The sequence below is a fragment of the Physcomitrium patens genome, chromosome 26 (genome assembly GCF_059467195.1).
Source record: "Physcomitrium patens ecotype Gransden chromosome 26, ASM5946719v1, whole genome shotgun sequence".
NCBI classification, from domain to species: Eukaryota; Viridiplantae; Streptophyta; class Bryopsida; order Funariales; family Funariaceae; genus Physcomitrium; species Physcomitrium patens.
This window is the reverse complement of record NC_143435.1, coordinates 6,707,373-6,729,648: the sequence shown is the minus strand read 5'-3', so window position 1 is coordinate 6,729,648 and position 22,276 is coordinate 6,707,373. Positions and strand designations below refer to the sequence as shown.

Below are 22,276 nucleotides of genomic sequence, written 5' to 3'. Positions count from 1 at the left end.
TTACACATCCAAAATCATTAGTTTTTTTTTGAGGTTAAAAACAAGAATCACTACCCACATGTTCATCGTGATCATCCATCCACGCCATCATCCATCCACGCCATCATCCATCCACGTAACGATTCATCGATGCCATGACGGAACAAGTGTGAATAGCACACTCCACGTGGCGTTCCCCACCGTGGGGACGTGTGCCTCCACGTGGTCCTTGTTGTGGGCGAGATATTTTCAATCACTTCATCCACTCGCTTGATATTACGTAGATCAATTCAACACCTATCTAGGATAATGCGAACTCTTCCAGAGAGTAGATGTATTGGTATAATCTTGGAAATTGAAGATTGGGGGGAGAGAGGGCGTGAAACCCTAGTATCTATCTATCCATCTGTCTATCTTTGTGTCTATCTTGACAGCATTAGCCGCGAAGCAGGCTTTCCTCCCATTAGTCGGCCTTCAATTGTGCGTCGGACCAGGTGCGTTGTTGTTGTTGTTGTTCCTGAGTGAGTGAGTCATTCGGATTCTCCTCTCTTCCTGTGCTTGTGCGCAATCTTCCAATACTGTGCATGTGTGTGTGTGTGTCGTCATTGCGCCGTGTTGGGCTGCAATTGTGGAATTTGTGTTCTCCAGGTATTGGTCCTTTCCACTCCGTTGTCTGCGTGAGTTCGTCTCGCAGAGATTGCAGCTGGCGATCGTTGAGGTTGAGATAGCTAGCTCTTTGGTTTTTCTATTTGTCATCTTATTCTGTTCTGATCGAGGTGATTCTCATTTTGCTGTGAGTGCTGGCGTGTATTGAGACTGTGCTTTTTTAGGGTTTTTTTTCGGGGTTATTGGGGTTTTGGGAGTGATCCTTGTCGTCGTGAGTAGAAGAAACTTTTGGATTGTTCATGGATCATGTTTCATTATAGAGCGGATTGTGTTAAAGTCTTCAGTCTCGTTGGGAATATGAGATTCACATGAAACGGCTAAGGGCGGGAATACAGTGGTAGGGTTTTAATTCTTGTCTTGTTTGTGCTTAAAATTTTGGCTTGCATTGTATACTAGACTGGATCGTGCATCATGGCAAACATAAGTGTATTCTGGGTGTACCCCTAGAGAGTTGTTGATTCTACGATCGCACCGGATCAGTTTTCGATTCATTGTATGGTAGTGTAGCTCTAATTCTGGGATAAGCAGTCTTCGATTAATTTCTTCTCCGGTTTTATTGGTCTCGTTTGTGTTAGCGCTGTATCTCTGGCATTCGAATTGAGATTATTCAACATTAAGATCATTGCCTTGAAACCATACAAAATTTAGAATAATGAAGAGCTTTAGTTTTGAAAGTGGGACGTTGTTGCACCTTCATCAGATTGAATTTATATGCGCATTTTTTTTTGGATTTAAACCACAATGGCGACTCCGATCGTAGCTGATGGTTTTGGACGCATCTGCTTATGTTTTCGCTTTAGTAGAACTTTCTAGAGAAGATGATCCCAAAAGTAATCGATTATCACAAGAAATGTCGCATTCATGGTGTGCAGGCATTTCAGTAACCAAGGCAATGTCGGCGTAAAGAGATTTTGGTTCAAGGGGAAAATTTGAAAATATTTAGAGCTGTGGAAAGACTATGAACAACACCTGTTGCAATCCAACCATGTCAGTGGTGGGCGTGCGAGCAGCTGCTTTAGGAAGTCGAGGTTTATTGTTCTGTCAAAGCCAATGCAAATTCGTGCTTGGGATCAAGGGCTCCTCTCTCCCTCATTATGCTCGGTCCGTGTTGCCCCATCCTCATAGGCCGACTCAGAAGAGTTCTCGGCTTCCTTCGCTACTCACAGTGAAGTGTGCGTCACATGATCCGTTTCCGCCAGCCACTACGTTTGTTCTTCTGAACACCAAAGGTATTAATTTCTGCTTCAATAGCTTGAACAAAATTCACTGCTTTCAAGTGTATGGTGTTAGGTGACTAAAGTATGATCCTCTTCCTGGATTTGAAACTTTTAGTTTAGTTTTGATTTTGGTTTCAACTTTGACTTCAGTTCTTTGTGATAGACAAGATCTAGCACAAATGATGCAGATGTGACATAGAGTAAGCTTTTAGACATCCATTCTGAATCGCATCAAAGGCCGCCCTGGTGCCACTGTTTAGCTCAATTCATTGCTAGGCCGAATCGGGACCTTGTCTGAGTTCACAGTTGCTGATGTTTTGCAATTATTCGTCGCAGAGTGTGCAGATGGCAGCATCATGTTCAACTTTGGTTCAACTGAACAACAGACCTCTAATGCACAATCAAGTGAAACAAACATTGCTGAAGTTAATAGTTCAGACTCTGGAGACGTGAAGGCTAGTGTGAATATAAGCCGCAACGAGAGTGTCGTGGGCAACTCCGCAGCAGGTGCAGAGGATTCGTCTGACATCGAGGATGTACCAGATGCAGCAAGCTTGAGTGATTTAGTTCATGGTGCCGAGGAACTCGCAGAAGAGCTGAATAAGGAGGACGATGAACTGAAGGCAGAAGCATCAAGAATTAAAGAACAGCGCCAGTCGGAAATAGCAGACAAGGTATCCATTTATAATTGAAAAGCCACAAGCTGTGTTTGATTGTGTACTGTTGTATCCACAATATATTGCAGTAATCTCCGTGTTCTTGGCGATGTAGCTAGTTTACAATGTAGGAACCTCCCCTGAAGAGACCTGAAGGTCTGGGGGATTCCTAGCGTCACCTACAACCCCTGGACTGCACTGTGAAATTGGTTTCTGCATATTGTTAGATATCTGTGAGAATTTGCCAGTTTAGAACACGACTCTGGGAGTGATCACGTGGTGCCTGTTCAGAGGTTGTCAAGTATTCTCTCTATTCTGCCAATAGTGTTTTAATGCAGATCTTGCTCTTGCTGCTTGCACACTTGCAATTGTTAGTTACTTCTTTACCCACAGTTATCTAGTTACTCTTCTTTATCGGCTGCTGAGGTCTGCCTAGCATCACATCATTGCCGTGGTCTGGAGATGATTATGTGTATTTCATTACAAATTACTGTCTGTGAATAACAAAACCCAGGCAGGAGCTAAAAGCAACGGGTCGTCAAATGCAGTTGCCCCAACCAGCAGTGATGGCTCTGATTCGTCGGATACCGGGTTAGCTTATCTCTACTTGCTTCCTTCATAACTGCAGATTCAGCTGCCCAGGAAAGGGATGTTCAATGTTGTTTCGTATTCTCATCTTTCACAAATTATATTAACTATATCAATCTTCTCTCATAGGTTGAAGAAATGCATTGCAGACAGTAGGTGTAAGTGTTTGTTTTGTTTTGTTTTGTTTTGTTTTTTTTTCAAATTTTTCTCCCCTCACGGTGTATATAGAATTTACGCAATTAATCATTTTCATTACTCTGCTCTTTGTGTACACAAGAGTAAACTTAGATCATTCAACCCGCTTTATTGTCAGAATCAAAGAAGGGATTCCGAATCACGATGTGATGTTCAATTCTGCAGCTGCTATGATTCCTCATCCGGAGAAGGTCTGTGAAAATTAAACAGATGTATAAATGAGCTGATTGTGCTTGGCCTTGAACTTCTACTGATTTTGGTTTTCTCTATTGTACTTGAAATTGACCTTATTCACTGTCTTAGCTATCTTTCTCTCTGCAATTTTGCTAATGGTTCTAAAAAGGTTGTAAATCTCTCTACTATAGTTGTATTTGATTATTTTGATTTAATGACATGAGACTGCTCTGTCCCTATTTGTCTCATGTTTAGTTTGTTCTACATGGCATGTAGGCTAGTATCGGAGGAGAAGATGCGTACTTCATAGATGGAACGAGGTGGGTGGGAGTAGCTGATGGTGTTGGTGGTTGGGCTCTTAGTGGTAATCATTTCTTGACCTAGCATTGTGTGACTACGCATCAGCCATAGCACAGTTTTCTACCTTTCAGTTGAAAGCTTTCATGAAGTGTGGTATGTTTAGAAACTCCAGTCGTGTTTCTTGCGATGCTAATTTTGGGATGTTTTTTGAATTATCGCGCTGGTTTCGCAACGTCTTTTACTTACTCCCCTTAAGCTTTCTACATAACTACATGTTTTGTAAGGTGTTTTGCCTTGTATCTTTATTTCCTAACTTTAGATTATGCTTCCTGACTTCTATAGATAGAAGTCTGTATACATGAGAAGTGATGATGTCCAACTTTTTGAACGTGTGATCTGACAGGAGTCAATGCTGGAGATTATGCTCGGGAGCTTATGTGGAACTGTGCGGAGAGGGCTCGCAAAGTTGGAAGTGAGTCCGACCCCAAATCAGTTCTTATTTATGCTGCTAAGCGAACGAAGTCCAAAGGCACTGCAGCGACATTGATTGCTTCACTATACGACCAGGTGAAGTTCGCCTCCTGGAGTGTCAGCTCACATATTCATCATAAAAGTTTTGGACCAATTTAGCTGCTCCATCTTTTAGCTTGAATAGAATTCACGAGGTATTTAGTCTCATTGTTCCACCAAGGATTTGTAGGACCTCACTTGTGATGTAAGTGTTAGTCGAAGCCTCGGACCTAATCCGATATAATATCATATTCAGCTCGACTTTAAGGCTCAATTTCCAGAATATCATGAGGTCTAACGGAATTCCGTCATATTGTTACTCCTATGTATGCACATGCATCCTCACGCTTGAGACTGGTATGCAGACGCTTCGAGTAGCCAACGTCGGTGATAGTGGGTTTGTGGTGGTGCGGGATTCTACCGTCGTAGCAAGATCAGAACCTATGATCCGGGGGTTCAACTTCCCCTATCAAATCGGTACCGACGGAGATGACCCAGAGATGGCCGAGGTTCGAACTTTCGGTAGTCCCTATTATCAGTGGCCTGAAAAATCAAATGAAGCTTGTATATGTGTAAATTTCAGCATGTGGTACTTGCCGTTAGTCATCTCATCTTGCATCCATTAGTTGCCCTCTTTAACATGTCTGTGTTAATTCTGACCCTATGCAGGTTTACGATATCAAAGTGCAGAAAAATGATGTAGTAATTCTAGGCTCAGATGGTATTTGGGACAATCTATTTGAGCAACAGGTGATCGAGATTGTTGATTCTGTTCACACGGCTGGCGGTGGACCAGAGGTATGATCACTATCGCGACTACATCTACAAGTCCAATCTTTGATATTCGTGAACAGTTGGAGTTTATTCATTTATTTTTTGGTGGGCTCATGTTGTACATGATTTGTGAACACGGTCTGTAATTGGTGAATTTGGGATTCCATCACAAGATGATGTATTATGAACTTTACTGTAAATTCCTTTTTGTTGTGCTGATTTTATTTGGTTTTTTTTACTTTGAGCTTGGAAAATGATTATGTATTCTTTGTGGTAGAGTTTTTGAGTGAGATATCACATAATCATACCTGCTCAATTTCTGGTGGTATTTAATGATATTCGTTTCTTTTTTTCTCTCTAAAATGGTTTAGAAGTAGTTACAAGAATTAGATATTTAGGAAGTCCGGATTTATTCTTCTAATTGGTTACTATATTTGATGTTCTCTGTTCTCGCAGATTTTAGCGAAACAGTTGGTGACAATGGCAAACAAATTGGGACAAAGGAAGCAGGGAATGAGTCCATTTGCAGCAGCAGCACATGCGGCTGGGTACACTAGTTATTTTGGAGGAAAGCTGGACGACAGCACAGCTGTTGTAGCGTACGTGACCTGAGGCGACAGGCCATCTTATCTAAATTTTTTTCATGATGCTTCCCTCTCTTGTACATCTATCACCATCATTTGCCAAGGGCTGAATACCTCAAAATGCTGTTTAGATTGCCCTGTACGCATCTCTAATCTCTGCATTTTTCTGATGATGCGTAATCTCCTCTACACATTTTCCCGGAGTTGCTGCAAGTATCCAGCATAAAGAGTTTCATTGGTGTAATTAGATGCAGGACTAACTTTTGAGTGAACTGCATCTAGGTAGTACAGAAGATGCGTGTTGTAGCCTAAGCTTTAGTGTAATTCTCTTACTAGAATTATTGGTTGTCAGCTGCAGGTTTGGTATCTCATCTTTTGTTATCACAAGTGCCTCAAGTAGTTCCAGTGATTCTTTTTCAAAAAATATTTGTCTTGATTTTCGAATGACGTTATTCCGTTGTTGTTCATCAATAATTAGCCTACTTTCTCTTAATGATCAAAACATTTTAAAAATACGACATATCACGAAACCGATTATTATTATTTGCGACAAGTTCTTTGTCCTTGTCTGTGAATAATCAATCTAGTCACGAACGATCAATATGTCAAACAGGTGAAACTACTTAGAAAATCAAAGATTAGGAATGCTTACAAAATACAGGAAGTAGCACATTCTTCTCGATTTGATGAAACTACTTTTTCATTTCTTTTTGTCTTGCAGCCATGTTATCTTTTAAAATTATCATAACGGTAAAAGTAAAAATAAAAAATGTTCCAAACTTGACACCAAAATCTCAATCAATATTCATTCTGTTGAATCTAAAACAAAATAAAAAATAAAAACTTCAAATAAGAATATGACTGTTAATAAAAACAAAACTTAGTAAATTGAGTATTACAAATCCACCAATAAAAACTATATCTCAATCAAAACAAATTAACACCAGTACAAATCTTTTAAATATATTTTTTATTTTAAAACCAAAAAGAAAGAAAATGCATAAATTACAATTGTCTCATGGCAAAAAATCACTTTAAATAATCCTAAGATATAAACATAATTGCTTAACAGTAAATATAAATAAATAAATAAATAACATTGTCTGTACTTTTGATGCAATTCTTTTTATCATTCTTAGAATGTAATTAATGCATTAAAAAACATTATTTCAAAAGTTAAAATTAATTTTGTTTAAATACATTTTTTTGAAATGCATTGGTTATTAATAGTAATTATAATAAAAATTAATAACTTATCTATCACAACTTGGTTCAAGACAAAACTTCTTGTAAGGCCAAGTTTCTACTTCAAATAGAATTTTTAATGCATCAAATTTTATGAATCCTAGTATTTCACATAAATTCAAAAATATAATAATATCACAATATATTAAATTAATATTTTACATCAAATTTGATGAATCTGAATTAATAATATTATTAATTTTTATTTTTAATATTATTCTTAACATTATTGGTTGTATAATTTATATTATTGATTTTTTTAATTATATTATAAATAAAAAAGAAAGGATGATATATAAAAATTTAACGAAATAATTTAGAGGTAGAATTAAAAGTAATATATGCCAATATTACTTAAGTAAATAGAAATAGAAAGAAATATGTTGAGAAGATAATATATTTTTTAATAAATTTCAAGAAAGCTCTTTAGATGTAGATTAGATATTGAAACTTTTATAGATATGTTACATGACTATTGAAATTTGTCTTATAAGTTTTGTACTTTTAGAAAGTTGAGTTAAATGCAATCTACAATTTGATACTTTGACCAGAAGTCTTGTGGTCCCTAGTAAGCTTCTACAAGACCATGTTCATTACTAGTATATATTAAAGTAAGACTAATGCTATCTTTAGTTTTGTTAATACTCAACTTGTATTCAATCTTAATTCAAGCCTCTCTAATTTCTTTGTATTTGCCAATAGCCACTTTAATTCTTTTCTATCTTATAACCATTGTTACTTTCTTTATTCTTTATTTTTTTATTTTTTAAAATTAACACATGAATATATTGTCTTTTAGGTTTTGTTGTGATTCATGTCATTGAGATCAAGAAGATGCTACAAACACTGCAATATAGCAATTATGTTATAGAAATATGATGGTTATAGGTGCAAAGAATGATTAAGAATGATGTTAGAATTGAATAGGTGGCATAGAATGCCAACTTTGTTTTTGATACTTTTGGTATTGATAATGTTTGATGTATGAACAATAATTTATACCAAATCATTTAATAACATCTTTTATGTACATTTGTTGTCATAGTCATTTTTTTCACTTGATACAATAAAAAAAAATCTTCCTTTGCTTTGCTTAAAATATGGTTATTATATATTGATATAAATAATAATAGACAACCTTGAATAAGAAGACAACATCAACCTTATAATGTAATGGGAAATTTTTTTCTTCTCTTCCATACTCCCAAAAAATACAACCCATCCACCCACAGCTCACACAAGCAGAACTGTTATTTTTGTTATTTTTGTTTTTGTCATAAATCTTTCCCTTGGATCAAAATATTAATTAATTCAGAATTAGATGGCAAAGAGAGAGGGGTGTGATGTGGGGTTGTGGCAGTTCCTCCGTTGCCTCAAAGAAAGATGAACATGGAGAATGAAAATGGCAACAACGCCACCTTGGCAAGCAAGCAAGCACAGGATTGCATTTGCAAATTGCACAGGATTTCAGAAGATAGAGGAGGGAGGGACACGGTAGAATGATGCAGCCTCAACAAGCAAGCAAAGCATCGCATCGCATCGCACTACCCAAATGCCCACAACAGAGCGAGAGAGCGCAGATGCAGTTTGGGATTAATATTGGTATGGAGATGGCAACACTGTGGAGTGGAGTAGAGTGGTGTGGTGTTGTGCCCCAACAGCAGGGCTTCGATTCTGACCTGGAGGAGAATCTAGATTCTTATAATAGTGCCCCCCATAAGCCAATGCTATAATGTGATCACGGTGACACATTGTAGTTGGAGAATCCGAATAATTTCCTTCTCGCCCCGTTTGTCAGAGCACTTCGTACGCTAATAAAGTGAAGATTAGAACTGGAAGTGTGGCGAAGAACGGATAATCTGTTTTAGACCTCATTTGTTCTTTTTTGTTTCTTTTTTGTTTTTTGCAATTTCCGGCAACGGAAATGTACGTCAAAGTTTGGGTTGGAATGGACCCTTGCCTGCTTTCTACCCCCCCACACCTCTCTTTTCACACCCTTGTGTGGATGGATGTTTTGGTTGCGATGATTGTGTACTTGCCCTTACCTTTTTTTCCTGTGCTGCTGTGCTTTGAATGATTGTACTCCGCCAACCTAGGATTGAGTGATGACACCGTGAATGCGCCACTGTGGATGCGATTGTGAGAAGAGTTATATTATTGCGTGTACAATTTGAGCGCCTGCCATGTGAAGTCCACGCATCCGGCAGCCAGAACCCAGAACACGGGTTGTGTAGAATCGAGATCAGTCAAAGGCGTAGGTAGTAGGCCTTCTTTCCCTTCACCTCCTCGCACTCAACACTGTTTGTTTCTCCCTCTCCTCCCACCTCTGATTGTTGCGGGTGCCGAGTCGGTCGTCTCCATTTTGAAGTACTGTGAAGAAATGGCTGCTCACAGAAAATTGCACACTGTAATTCCGATCCCAACCTACCTCTGGGCAGGCACTCGGCAACGTTCTCCCGAGTGTTGTGCTTGAAAAATGTCGCAATCTTATCGTTGGGTCGAGACACCTCCTGCACAGTTCACGTCACGAGGAGGTCGCTACATGGGTATCTTCCTGTCCCCGCAAAATTGATGGGGTGACGCAGAGCAGGAAGAAATAGAACAGTTAGATTTGGTTTTATGATGACAGGGAAAGGAATGAACCTGCACGCACGAGGGGTGCAATGAAGCTGAAGTCAGAGCCACCGCCTTTTGGATTTCATCGCATGATGTTTTTATTAATGTCGCACTTCTGACGTTCGATGTAGGCGATGATACGCATAGATTGCGTCCCGTGTCTTTTTGTCTGAATCAGAAATACGTCTAGAATTTAGGTCAGATTGGACATTATTACGAGGCATTGAGCATGGCCTCAGGGCGTGCCCTTAACTCCCACCCCCAATCCCACTACTTCGTTTGATAATGATGGTGCCTTTAATATAATAAACTTTTTTCTCTCTTTCTCTCTGCCAGGGCATCGTAAGAATTTCAGAAAACCAAGGTCGTGGAAACACACTGAAGCCATTACTCGCGCACAGCTGAAGCAGATGAGAGACGAGTTTTGGGATACAGCTCTTCACTATGGTGGTCAGAAAGGTATGCTACTAGTTACTGTATAGCTCAAGGAACATCACTTCTCTCATACTGTTTTTTTGCAGGTTTGGTGCATCCCACCAAATGAATCGCAGGCTCTGACTACACGTTTGTGTATGCAGAAATTTGGGACGCTCTTCGAGCTGCTGCTGGAGCTGAAATCAATCTGGCGCAACTAATTGTTGATAGCGCTGGTATTATCGTCCAGTCTGAAGATTTGTCTACTTGTTATGATGAAAGAGGTCAGCTTCATACCTTGCAATTCCTATTTGCGTTCTTTTGCAATACAATTAGGGTTTCGCGTTACTCGATCGTTGTTCAGATGGCCTCTTGTAATGCTGAATTGGTTCAGGGTCTTGTTGATTGATATAATGTATTCATGCCTGCCAGGTGCTAAGTATGACCTACCCACTTATGTGTTGAGTGAGCCAACAAACATCAAAGAGGACTAGCCCTTCTGTTACTGCCGGTGTTACCGTGACGTATTTTTATTTAACAGCGGCCGATGGATACTTCTGTAAGGAGCCGTGCAAGTTCAACATCTGTATTCGTGTGCTTGGATTCAATGGCCAAACTTGAATTGCTCCTTTGATTGCATTCTCATGTAGGTACAGAAATCCCGTACGATGTGATTCTTGTATATATATTCTTCGGCACAACCTGTTCTGGTTTCATGCAACGTTTACGTCGTTGTCTCACTGTTGTGAAGAGCCTCTACACATGTATGTCGCAACCCTGCTGCTTTCCATGGGATCGAAGGAGTTGAACTAAACTCAGAACTGCAACATTGTCCTTGACTTACGAAATTGTGGAAACATCCGTCTCAGCTGCGCCAGCCTTGCCTGGGTTTTCACGAAATTCGGTTTATGGAGAATGTCTTCTTATGATTGATTGCTACTCTACTTTTCAAAAGAAGTCATGCTTCTTTTGAAGTCATCCTATCTTTAGGCAGCTACTAATGACCAACAATATGATTCAAATCTTTGTATGGTGCTCTTTCCATCATGAAGCAGTAGAACCTTCAGTTGATGAAACGGTTGGGAAACGGCTCCGGGTAGAGCTTCAAAGAACGGAATCCTACTCAAGGAATGAATCAACTGTACCTGTCAACCAAATCGTTTTGATCATCATACAGTGCAGCCTGTTGTTACAAATCTGAACAAAAGCTCAATAAATTCGGTTACAACAATACCAACGTGAAGTTAGTGGACTCGGCACCGACTAACAGCAAGCGGACATAGAAAAACGAAATCTCCATAGTTTTGAGGAAAAGTGCGCGAGTAGTTACCCTTAAAGTAAAATAGATCCGAAAGTCAAGCTGCCTGGCGCACGCTTTGTTATGACAGACTGTTGTCGAAGTAGCTATTGCAGAAAGCCCAACCAGAAGAGATACGTTGTGGAGTATGAGACATGTCAAATTGTTCGACCACCTTGAATGTTGATAGGCCCAATTTATGACTCGTCCAACACAGGACAGTGAGTATTTACTAAGATTCTGAGTATTTTACTCCGAAGCTCCTGTCGATCCCATGTCAAGCACATCCTGCCTAATGCAGATAGAAGAATTAAATATACGCTTTAAAAGAACCACCGATCAGAGTATGTTATTTAACTTAACTCGGAGTGATTCTCAATAGGTTCCTTATAACATGAAAGTTGATCCTAACCACTTCTTCTACACAAATCAATTGATTCTTGACATGATACAGTTAGGTCAGGTTCATGACAATGCGGGATTATGTCATGAGTTGTCCTGCTATAACTACCACCCAGTAAAAAGGCTTCACTCACCTTCTTACTAGATTCAAAAGAATGGCCAATCGTACCTTAATGCACTAGTTCTTGATGCCCGCAAGAGCATTTTGACCTAATTTACCGACCACAACTTCGGCATTATTCAGACCTATTCGCTTAATTTATGATGCTCACTCAACAATCGATCATTTGACGCCAATTATTTCATCTATTTTTTCTGGCAGAATGTGAATTTTTCAAAAGAAAAGTTGCCCTTCGTAATCAGATGCTCCTTCCCAGGAACAACATACTCTATAATAGAAAAATACTTCCAACTTCCGAGGCATAATTTCCAAAATTTTCCGTAGTGTGTTCCACTTAATCTGAATTTTGGCCAGAATCACATAGACTCTCGTCAATCTCGTACAGAGTTATTTCTGGCCATGATGCCGCTGATTTCTTCAGAGGAGCATAATGCATCCGAAGCTTCAACAAATAGTGCCGCCGCCAGCGTAATCCATCCTCATTTTCCCAGCGAAAAACCAGACGCCACTGTAGAGGCAACATCAGTATCGTCTAGTACCAAAAACTCTTTACTGAAGCATTTGCCATCCTCAGATAAACCAGAAAGAAAAGCAACAGGCATGGACTCAAAGGGCAAGATGATGAGGACTGGGCTGGAATCAGCACTGGAGACTTCGCAAATATGGTTGTCAGCGGAAGAGCCCGCAACACAGCTGGGAACTGCCCCAGAAGATTCCTTGAAATGGTTGCAAGCTTTGGATCTCCAAGTCGTTGGAGCTTGTAGAACTGACGAACGTCTTCAGCTTTTGTTGCGCTGGAATGTGTTGTGCTTCGGATCAGACGGCAAACTTCTTGCTCACCTAGATCAGGTTCTCATTCATCAACCCTACTACTCCTAAAACGTGCCAAGGATATCCACATGGCCACCAAACACGTCAATGAAAATCTCACTTAGCTGTTTGACAACCTGCTAGAATCATCTGGGTACAATACTCTGGGCTTCATTCATGATAAGATAACTGTTGCAAAGCTGTGAGGAATCCATTAGAATCTGCCATGGCTTGTCCTGTCGTTGAATCTCTGACCACTTACCCCGTCAATTTCCTCGAGGGCAAATGAACAAATTGCCAATCGAATCCTCGAGTGTTGTGTCGAAGTATGTTGGATGCTGAAATACCAAGTGACTATTGCGTATTTTGATGGGTAGCTTTTCAAAGCAAGAGAATTGGCTTTGTTGGCACGTTCTCTCTGCACTCCAGTGGTTTCACTTCGAGTTGGGAAAGTGACTCGCTATGGCCGATACCTTTACCCGACTTCTGCAAGGTGATCTGCTTAAATCTTTTACTCCACTCCACACTCCGAAATGCTATCCCATCTGTGATCCTTCCGCATCCGACAGTGGATTTTGAGCCCTTTTGAGTAAATGAGATAATCCTAATAGACTGGAGTCTGCAGGGGTTACTTGAACTTGATGCTGCTACCATGTTCAGAAATGCGCTTGTCATTCGCCGATGATGTTGGCATGGTAGAGCGAGTGGCAATTACGAGCCCTGGAATGGAAAATGGTGGTATCTTAATCCAAGAGCTGAAAGAGGATGCCTCCAAAAGGACGTTTCTCTCGAAGGACCGAAGTGGGAGATATCAATACTTCTGGCAATCGGAGAAACTGAATACCACTGGGGATGAACTCATCAGTAAGGTACCTGTTTTAGCCACTCCAAACATGAGCAACATTATGTTGTGGTTTGGATTTTCCATCAAATAGAAACAAACTAAATAGTATGATAGATCTCACCAATTGATACTTGAAACCAACGAGAGTCTGAATTATTTCTTAATCTGCAGATAAAGAGCATGTTGAAACGCCGGCCGACGTTGACCCATTTGACAGGCATAGAGGAGGGTAAATTGGAGTCCTTCGTTAGCTATCTCCGTACTACAAATCTATCCCAAGCATCTAATCCTTCGTCTCAAACACCGACTGTCCCCCGGCTCCCTTCCCTTGGAAATGGCGAAAAACCTTCCAAAAGTGTATCTAACACCCTCCTTCCGCTTCGGAAATCTTTCTTAAAATTCTCCACCTTAAAAGAATTCTCCGGTCGAACTGATGTGGGCAATCATACCCATCTCAGTCAAGCAATGACATCCGCATGGTCCATGATTCCTGAGGATTCAGCACCCCACAGCAGAAAACGGGATCCATCAATTCTCTTCCAACATCTTCAGTCTTCCATAGATAACCTGCGTCGATTCATGAATGGCACCGATAAGTCAGAGTGTTCACCTGGCCCTGATGGCAGCTCGTCAAAAAGTCGCCATCCCGGCACAGCTAAACTCATAGAAAGTCTCAAGAGACTTCAAAATAGCCTTCGTTCTCTCAACGATAGAAGGTCCGAGATTTCCCTTAGCCTTGGTGAAACCCTACCTTCTTCGTCACGAGTTCAAGAATATCAGTTGAGGCACACAGACAGTCCACCAGATTCAAACGGTGTAGGTCGTATTCTTACAAAGTTCATCACCAAACCACTGATTACCAACGTTCATGCTGCAACACCATTTGCATGTCGTAAATATCTGCCAGTTTTATTTTCCTCGCCTATCCCAACCCAGATACCCTTGGAGACTCGTCATGGTCTATCTAAACCATGCCCATCAAATCGTGCACAAGGACCATCATCTACCACAGTAGTACACAGAGATCTGGGACCTGCCCTAGACCTAACTAGGAGATTACAAGCTCAGTCTGTGCACTACTGTCCTTCGGAGACAAAATTCTTTGATTTAAATTGCCCATGTCTGATTCCTCCGACAGATTCTGATGCTCCTTCCCAGCTGTTTGCACAATTAGTATCACAAATTCCACTGACGATTTCCCACTTGTCAAACGAAACCCCTGGCACACACAACTTGTATGTTCTACCGTTTGTGTTGAAACATGAAGGCGCTAGCTCCCTTCATTTGAGTATTCTCTCTCGTGTAAGAGACCACCTCCGGAGAGTGAAGTATTTGCACCTCCAAGCCTACTCAGGATATAGCGTTCCATCCTTAAGTAAGACCCTACCCATGTTTTCTACCCTAAATCAGAGGATTATACGTTGGAGAAGTGGAGGGCCACATCCCATGACCAAGAATGTCGTCGTCCACCCAAGTGCCAAATTGCGAGGGCCAGGATATAAGACTACAGGATTGGAACAAACTAGCTTGGAGATTTGTCATGACAAGGGAACATCCTCCAGTGGACGATGTAAGAGGTGTTATCGCTGCGAACCAGGATCTGGTTTGGGCAATCTTGTCCTCATCAACTACTATGCACAACAAACTGGGCATGGTCTCAGAGTTGTCATAGCAGAGATCACCAGCGGCAACATATCGTACATCGTTGTAAGAGATTTTCAGTTTGGCTTCATGACTACAATATTGCTTCGTGCATTTTAGCTCAGACAATGTATAATATGAAACACTTACTTTGAAATCTGTTTTCTTTAATTTCAGAGATTTTTGCAGAGCTTCTAGCCGGATCTTGCACTTCGATGACTTTTAGTACGCGGATCTTAAATGATCATCGTTCCTGAAAGCTTCTGCAACTATCTGAGGTACGGCAAGATCCTTTTCATGGACCTTGCTCAGGAGTTCTCCAGCTCCAGAACTCACAAAAAAAATGGTGAACAATGTCGACAGTCTGAAACTTGTTAAGATGAACAACAGTGCATGAATACAATCAACACTAAACTCATTACCCACCTTAATATGGCAGAGATAACCATAGCTGAACTCAGAGGTTTGAACAACAGAAAATATCTGTTTATGTACGTTGTAAAATGATGAAGTCCATTCCCAATGATGAGATTAGACATGCCAGAGACAATTAAACAACATACGATGCGTATTTCGACAGAGTTTCACACTCAAGTTCGCCTTCCATATCACTACATGTCGATACTATCCAACTGATCAAGAACTAAATTAAGCACCAAGGGATTGGTCATGCGCACCATTATCCGGGTCATTTTCTAAAAGAAGAATTCTAGGAGGGAAACAAAGAAAATGATAACCCTTCATGCCAAACAACATGTTTTAACTAAATGATAACCTGCAGTGGGCTGAGGTCCATGAGATCAATGGCAAACAAACCTACACCCTATCTGCAGTCCACATCATTGACTCTCTTACAAAGATTTGTGAATCTGGCAGAACTTGCTTGGAATCATCTATGAGAGAATACTGATTCCACCTTGGGTACGCAAGGAAAAATTTCGGAGGTAGTAAGTTCCTAACTTAGTGGAGATATTTACAAAACCTTCGCAGAATGCAGAGCACGTCATTGTAATGATAGTTCAGATGCTGACATGTGCTTAAATTTTGATTTTTAAGACTAGTATGCTCCATCTTTTCTACCGATCCATGTCCATTGTTGAAGCTTCGGGTTCTTGTACAGCAACTCTCACCCTGTAGCAGAAGCGTAAAAAGAAGCTACTAAAACCTCAGAAGATTGACTGGTAAAGAGCTACTACTGATATTTAGAGAAGAATCAAAAGTAGTCACAACAGAGAGCAAACTGTGCACCTGAAACGAATCAGAAATTTCTTCTCGAGTTACCGAAGCATCGCTCTGTACCCCTTGATATTTTGTTTTGGTGAGATTCATTTGTTTGTCATCAATTTCTACGAACGAGCACCATGCATGATCATGTCCTACATAAACACCATAAACTTTAGAAATACAGATTATTTATGATTAGGATTAGGTGGGCGAAATAAAAGATTAAAAAAAAAAACATAAAAAAGCGAAAGCAAAAGCAAAGCCCAAACGATTCAACAAACGTCACATCAAGATGTATCGACCCGAATATCACAAGTAACAAAAACTGAAAGTAAACTAGTTACTAGTGACAAACCGCCATGGAAAATACATAGCCACCAATCGAACAGTAGCTACAGTTAAGCCCAAACTATACGGGGTGGGCAAGACTATAGTTGCCATCGACGTGCGGACACCTACTGTAGTCCAGTGGAAAACCTGTTGGGAATCTGCCCTCTTAATTTCGTCTTCTCCATGTGTCACGTTTGTGGCAACCTGTGTTTGTTCTTCAAACCTTACCAAAGCTTCAATATCCTCCGCAACTTCCTGAGCTTGTTCATTCTTCTGATGAAGAACTACTGACAACTGTAAAAGACAACATTATTTATTTGCAACAAAAACAAAACTGGCCGTATAAAAGAAGAGGCAGACCACTGGGAATACGTCTATGAACATCCAGCGATATGAATTTTCAGTCGTGCAAAGACGCCGAAGCATTCATAATGCCACAACATTCAGGCACCAAATGGTCCTCTCAAAACAGCGTGCACTTTCAATCAACAAATTCAGCGTCATAAGCCATTAAACTAGCACGTATTTAGGGATATTTTAAAAGGAATTTTAGGGGATGATAATGACTTGGTGTTCATGAAAGGACTGACCACATACGGGCAAAAATCGCAGGGACTTGGTCACTGTCAGCTCCTCCGACGTGGACTCTTTTGAACCTGACATGATATGACCCAGTTCAAATTTAAAACCTCAACATTGAGTCATAATAATTTTCAAGTGATGGACAGTGGAAATCCCACTTCATTTTGCAGCTCCTCATGTATCTAAAGTTTGCAGTTGCTTATCACACTCTCTCTCTCTCTCTCTCTCTCTCTCTCTCTCTCTCTACCCACGCTTATCAAGCATCCTATCGAACATCACAACTAAACGCACATCCCTCAAGATTCAGAAACTGCTATTATCAAGTGGATGAGTAGAAAGATGTTTCAATAATCCGCTCTCCACTTCAGCTCAATAATATTGGAAGGCCTTACCAGTTGCATGAACCACAGCAACAGGACACCACTTGTAGAGCACGACACTACAAACGGCAGCTGACGCAGTACAAGAAGGAGCCACCGCCGTCAAGGACTTATTCCATCGCCTCACTCGCCCTTGAAACAAAGGAGCGTTGGGTCCATGGCGCGTGGAAGTCCGACTACTCATCCTGGTGCTCCCGAAAAGACCCCTCTCCATATCCGACCCCCCCTTCACCCACCCTCATCACGACCCCTACAAACCTGTCCTAATTCTACCTGTAGCCATAGCCTGAATCGCTTTCGCCATGCATCGGAGGTTCGATTTAAGCAGCCCACCGCAGTGTAAAACTCGCGCCGCGAACGATACATGCAAGGGTAGGAATCCACAGTCTGACACACACGTCGCTGCTGCATGTTGCGTCCGTCTCCATGAGAGGCAGGCATGCGGACATCCACAGTCTGCGAATATGTCAGGAATCTATGACGATGCATGCTTGCTTGCTTACACACAGGGAGGGAGGGTCATGACGATGGTGGATGTGGTGCACTCCGATGACAATGTCGCTTGAAGGGAGCGCCGCGGAGCACGTAGAGGAGGAGGATCGCCGCGGTCCATTATGCCACGTCGGACGATCCCTCCAGTTTGAATTCGAACACAGTTGGCGCCAAACTCACGAACCCCCCGCCAAGCCCCGCTCTTTTTCCCATCTTTTTCTTTCTCTCACTCTACCTTCCGTCCTCGTGAGTTTACGACTTACTATTTCATTTCACTGCAGTATTTCAATACTTCCATGTGAAAAAAATAGGGGTATGGTACAATTCTAAGGTTGGTAATAATTTACACGACCAATTTCATGGTCATGTTGAAGCCAGTCTCTCTCTCTCTCTCTCTCTCTCTCTCTATATATATATATATATATATATTTAACTTTTTATCTAGAAGTCCACTATGAAGGTTCAAAAGTCTTATTTCTCATTTGGTGAAAAATAACCCATATTTAGAACATCTTCAAAAAGTCATTAGAGGTCATGGAATGAACCAACTTGAACAACAAAAACTAAACAAAAAAACATGTCTTTCTTAGAAATCTAATCCATACCCTTAAATAATAAGTTCTGCAAATAATGGGAAAGAAATCTATCATTTTATAATGATTATAACATTTTAATGATTTTATTATTAAATCCTGATTAAAAGAAAAAAAAAATCCAAAAAATAAACACATCTATTCATAGAAAAAAATCAGAAAATAATTTTAAAACAACAATTTGAATGATTTTCTTGGATTTAAGTATAGAGGCTTGTTGAGGCTTGGCAAGTTGTGGAGGTGCCAAAAGTATGAACTTTGCCACTCCCCATGTGATTCATGTTTCTAGGGTGGGCTTTCCATCATGCTCATGCTTCTTTTCACTCCTCTCTTTGCTTCGGGTCTCTCTTTCATGCTGTGCCTTTCATGGTAAGGTACCCACAAACTTCTATTCTTTCAGACCTGACCCATAAATAAATTTTGTCATTGTAAAAACTTAAATATGACTAACAAAACATAGATTTACAAATGAAATTGAGAAAATGATATATATATATATATATATATACATATAATTTTAAAAAAAATGAAAATTACAATATTCAAGAGTGCAAACATGTATTTATTATGTATGAATATCTATTGTATAAAACAACTCGGGTAAAACAAAAAGAGACAAAAAAGTCTTTTGATTGGATGTGAAGAAAGGAACTAGGATAATGCAAATGGTGTGATGTTGTCAACATCACTGTAAGAACTAGGAAACATGAAAATGGATGGATGTGCTGAAGATTGCAGTGCCCAATGGCACAAGTTTGTACTGTGATATCTCTATCTCTCTCTCTCTCTCTCTCTCTCTATATATATATATATATATATATACATACTCTTCCTAAATGTGATACATGCCTTTCTCTAGAAGAATTCATGTAAGTTATGTAATGCTTGGCATGAAAATAACACAGAAACATTGTACAAATTTGAGATGTTATATATATATATATATATATATATTTAAAATACGTTTAACAGAAACTTAACAATTGAAACACAATTATCACAAACCACAATGAACTGAGGATATAGCTTGATAGTCATCAAAGGCCAAAATTCACAGACAGGAGAGAATAATAGAATCAAATGCTAGGAATGTATGTAACTATTGAATGAAAAAAGAAACACTGTTAATATTGAAAGCAGCAATATTGTTTCATTCATTTTTTTAAAAAACCAAGATGATGCAATTAAAGAATTTATGTGACCATGTTTTTTTGTTTTTGAATTTAGATCTACAGCATAGAAAACTATTGAGAAAAATTGATAAAAATATGTAAAACCTTTGAAATGTGATAAAAAAATAATATCTATATTGATTTGACGATTAATCCGAAGAATTTTCTTTTTCATATGGGGTATGTTTCATAAGAATTCTCAACTCAAAATAAGCAAGTGCAAAAATGAATCCACTGTGTGTGTGTGGGTTCAATGAAAGGGAAGCAAGGGAGGAAAACGGGGACTTGGAAGCTGGATCGACAGTGAAGAACAAGAAAAGCAGGCTGGCTTCAGGGCAGGGATTGGGTTGGGGGTTGGGGGGGATCATGATTCATTCTTTCCTTCATTCTATTCATTCTGTTCTATTCACAATCCCAGCACTCACTCACTTACTGGATGTAGAACCCCAGGCAGGCAGGCAGGCTGGCAGGCAACAAATGTGTGTGTATGTGAATGGAGTATGGCTGCAAAGCAGCAGCAGCAGCAAGAGGATGAGGAGGCGGATGAGGAGTAGCATGGCTGGGTCTGTGCATGTGTACAGCCACACACACACACACACACACAGAGAGCCACAGACACTGTGAGTGAGTGCATATGTGTGTTTGGGTGGAAGCCTCCCTCCCTCCCTCTCTCCCAGGGTGAGGGAGAGAGAGCATGCTGAGGAATGCTGCCGCAGCCGGGAAAGGCTATGGCAGGGAAGGCAGTTCGGGTGGACGAGTGAGTGGGTAAGTGGGGGCACAGAGTCGTCAGTCCGTCAGTCAGCCCCCTTATGGCTTTTTGTGATCCCCAACGTAGTGTGCATGACACCACTACATGGATGGATGGATGGATGGATGGATGACAGAGAACACAAGGGAGGTAGGGAAGGAAGGAAGGAAGGAAGGGAGATGCATTAGAGCAGCAAAGACCAGGTTTAAATTTAACTAGATAAAATTAGAAACAGATTAATTGTATGTTACTAAATGCAGATATAAATAATTATTTATTCTAAAGATTATCTGATTTTTTGTAAATAAATTTTAGTATTAAACAAATAAGAATATAATTTAAAATTAAACTTCATATATATATATATATATATATATATATATATTTCATAATGTAATGTAATGTTTAAAACGTAGATTTTCTTCGAAAAGTTTAGTTTTAAGTAAAAAAATAGAGATAGAATTAATTAAAAATGAAAATGTATACCAAATATTCTAAAGTAACTATTCAGTTCTCAATTATTTCTAAGTAAAATCTTAGTTGATTGTATTGAACGTGGTTAAAAATTAACCATTGATCAGAAATTATTTGATCAGAATATAATTTGAATTTACCAAATATAAAACGAAATGATTTTAGATTTGTGTGATCTTTTCTGTACAGTCTACATACTATAAAACAGTAAATCGTATGGTATAAACCATGTATTTCTTGATAGGCTATTATTATTTTACAACTATAAGAATTAATATTATACATATAAGTTAAACATTATTTATATATATATATATACACACACACACATTTTGGATGATTGTTTATAATATGTTTTCTATTCAAATACCTACAACATAATTTGAAAGAAAATAATTCTTATAAGCTTTACATTATTATCAATAAATTATTTATTTAGTTAATTTTTTATCACTTTGTGCTTTATAATTTTTATCATGTAATTAAAACAAGTTTAAAATTTGTATGCAGTTATACATATTGTTTAATTATTTTTTATTAAATTAGTTATAAAAGATTTCATAACTACTTATAACATTATTTTATTTTTTCATTTAGATTTTCTTATGAATATTGTTGATACATTCTTATTGATACATGTTATCAAACTAGTTTATGTATTCAAAATTTAGATTTTTTGATTTTTACATAATTTATTAAATACATAAAAATTAAATCTTAATAAAAATAAGTTTAGTTCTTTTATTTTTTTTAGTAATATTCATCTTATATTTTATATTTTTTGTAAATATTAAATATAAATTAATCATAAAAATCATGATTATTATATATTATAGAAAACATCATGCATTATGTGTGTGTGTATATATATATATATATATAAGAAGTTGTTAAAGCCTCACTCCAACATTATTAAAGCCACCCATTCATTCCCAACTCATGCCTCATTTTTGTACAAGTTCCACGTCCCCCACCCCGTTCCCATCTCACATCCCTGTTCCCCTGCCCCAACCCAACCCCCTTGTTTTCATCTCTCCCTTTGGCCAAAAATTAATGATATATGTATGTATGTTTAAGTCTATGTAAATATACATTTTAATTTTTTTTTTTTGAATGGAAGTCAACAATGACTTGTGCAATATAAAGTAGAAGTGCTTCTGATTTTGATAAGGCTGAGATCATATCTGTCACTATTTATTCAATTAGAATCATTCATTTTAATTAATTGTTTGAAGAATATTAACTTTA

At 39.1% G+C, this 22,276-nt stretch overlaps 4 protein-coding genes across 13 annotated transcripts; 3 read left to right on the top strand and 1 right to left on the bottom strand.

The window, feature by feature from the left end:
- The first annotated feature begins 411 nt into the window (after positions 1-411).
- Positions 412-5,785, top strand: LOC112278040 (putative protein phosphatase 2C 55). Of its 5 annotated transcripts, none has more exons than XR_012216835.2 (10): positions 412-473; positions 1,518-1,874; positions 2,199-2,536; positions 3,033-3,109; positions 3,420-3,492; positions 3,752-3,839; positions 4,179-4,342; positions 4,651-4,807; positions 4,955-5,083; positions 5,516-5,785. XR_012216835.2 is itself a non-coding variant. In XM_024511042.3 (10 exons), exons 2-10 carry the CDS (start codon positions 1,604-1,606, stop codon positions 5,669-5,671), a joined length of 1,440 nt encoding a protein of 479 aa, XP_024366810.1. In that variant the 5' UTR covers positions 412-473; positions 1,518-1,603; the 3' UTR covers positions 5,672-5,785. The 5 variants fall into 5 exon arrangements, 3 of the variants coding, with proteins under 3 accessions (XP_024366810.1, XP_024366809.1, XP_024366811.1); XR_016501142.1 differs by having other exon boundaries at positions 412-627; XM_024511042.3 differs by having other exon boundaries at positions 4,651-4,794.
- A 3,507-nt stretch (positions 5,786-9,292) lies between these two features.
- Positions 9,293-10,557, top strand: LOC112278125 (uncharacterized). The gene is made up of 4 exons (XM_024511240.3): positions 9,293-9,434; positions 9,841-9,963; positions 10,083-10,202; positions 10,351-10,557. Exons 1-4 carry the CDS (start codon positions 9,365-9,367, stop codon positions 10,410-10,412), a joined length of 375 nt encoding a protein of 124 aa, XP_024367008.1. The 5' UTR covers positions 9,293-9,364; the 3' UTR covers positions 10,413-10,557.
- Positions 10,216-17,763, bottom strand: LOC112278124 (uncharacterized). 5 transcript variants are annotated; one of them, XM_090247941.1, is made up of 9 exons: positions 17,562-17,763; positions 17,185-17,243; positions 16,717-16,881; positions 16,282-16,409; positions 15,184-16,164; positions 13,514-13,959; positions 12,811-13,421; positions 11,249-12,613; positions 10,216-11,063 (listed from the first exon to the last, which is right to left on the bottom strand). In XM_090247941.1, the coding sequence occupies exons 1-4, from the start codon at positions 17,761-17,763 to the stop codon at positions 16,380-16,382; spliced, it is 456 nt and encodes a 151-aa protein (XP_090104067.1). In that variant the 3' UTR covers positions 10,216-11,063; positions 11,249-12,613; positions 12,811-13,421; positions 13,514-13,959; positions 15,184-16,164; positions 16,282-16,379. The 5 variants fall into 5 exon arrangements, with proteins under 5 accessions (XP_090104067.1, XP_090104065.1, XP_073387805.1 ...); XM_090247939.1 differs by having other exon boundaries at positions 11,249-13,421; XM_073531704.1 differs by having other exon boundaries at positions 11,249-13,421; positions 16,735-16,881.
- On the top strand, positions 12,138-15,593 carry LOC141044998 (uncharacterized). 2 transcript variants are annotated; one of them, XM_073531703.1, is made up of 5 exons: positions 12,138-12,587; positions 12,926-13,041; positions 13,174-13,417; positions 13,564-15,099; positions 15,223-15,593. In XM_073531703.1, exons 1-5 carry the CDS (start codon positions 12,138-12,140, stop codon positions 15,229-15,231), a joined length of 2,355 nt encoding a protein of 784 aa, XP_073387804.1. In that variant the 3' UTR covers positions 15,232-15,593. The 2 variants fall into 2 exon arrangements, with proteins under 2 accessions (XP_073387804.1, XP_073387803.1); XM_073531702.1 differs by having other exon boundaries at positions 15,211-15,593.
- Positions 17,764-22,276: the final 4,513 nt, after the last annotated feature.

Excerpts from the sequence above, each read along its gene's own strand:
- LOC141044998 (XM_073531702.1), top strand. The coding sequence starts at position 12,138 with ATGATGCCGCTGATTTCTTCAGAGGAGCATAATGCATCCGAAGCTTCA. Across the intron at positions 12,588-12,925 it reads TTCTTGCTCACCTAGATCAG|CTTTTCAAAGCAAGAGAATT; the intron begins GTTCTCATTCAT and ends TTTGATGGGTAG. Across the intron at positions 13,042-13,173 it reads CTTTACCCGACTTCTGCAAG|GGGTTACTTGAACTTGATGC; the intron begins GTGATCTGCTTA and ends TGGAGTCTGCAG.
- LOC112278124 (XM_090247939.1), bottom strand. The coding sequence starts at position 17,763 with ATGGAGAGGGGTCTTTTCGGGAGCACCAGGATGAGTAGTCGGACTTCC. Across the intron at positions 16,882-17,184 it reads AGTCCCTGCGATTTTTGCCC|TTGTCAGTAGTTCTTCATCA; the intron begins GTATGTGGTCAG and ends TGTCTTTTACAG. Across the intron at positions 16,410-16,716 it reads AGGTTTTCCACTGGACTACA|GACATGATCATGCATGGTGC; the intron begins GTAGGTGTCCGC and ends GTGTTTATGTAG.
- LOC112278040 (XM_024511042.3), top strand. The coding sequence starts at position 1,604 with ATGAACAACACCTGTTGCAATCCAACCATGTCAGTGGTGGGCGTGCGA. Across the intron at positions 2,537-3,032 it reads AGTCGGAAATAGCAGACAAG|GCAGGAGCTAAAAGCAACGG; the intron begins GTATCCATTTAT and ends AACAAAACCCAG. Across the intron at positions 3,840-4,178 it reads TGGTGGTTGGGCTCTTAGTG|GAGTCAATGCTGGAGATTAT; the intron begins GTAATCATTTCT and ends GTGATCTGACAG.
- LOC112278125 (XM_024511240.3), top strand. The coding sequence starts at position 9,365 with ATGTCGCAATCTTATCGTTGGGTCGAGACACCTCCTGCACAGTTCACG. Across the intron at positions 9,435-9,840 it reads ACGAGGAGGTCGCTACATGG|GGCATCGTAAGAATTTCAGA; the intron begins GTATCTTCCTGT and ends TCTCTCTGCCAG. Across the intron at positions 9,964-10,082 it reads TCACTATGGTGGTCAGAAAG|AAATTTGGGACGCTCTTCGA; the intron begins GTATGCTACTAG and ends TTGTGTATGCAG.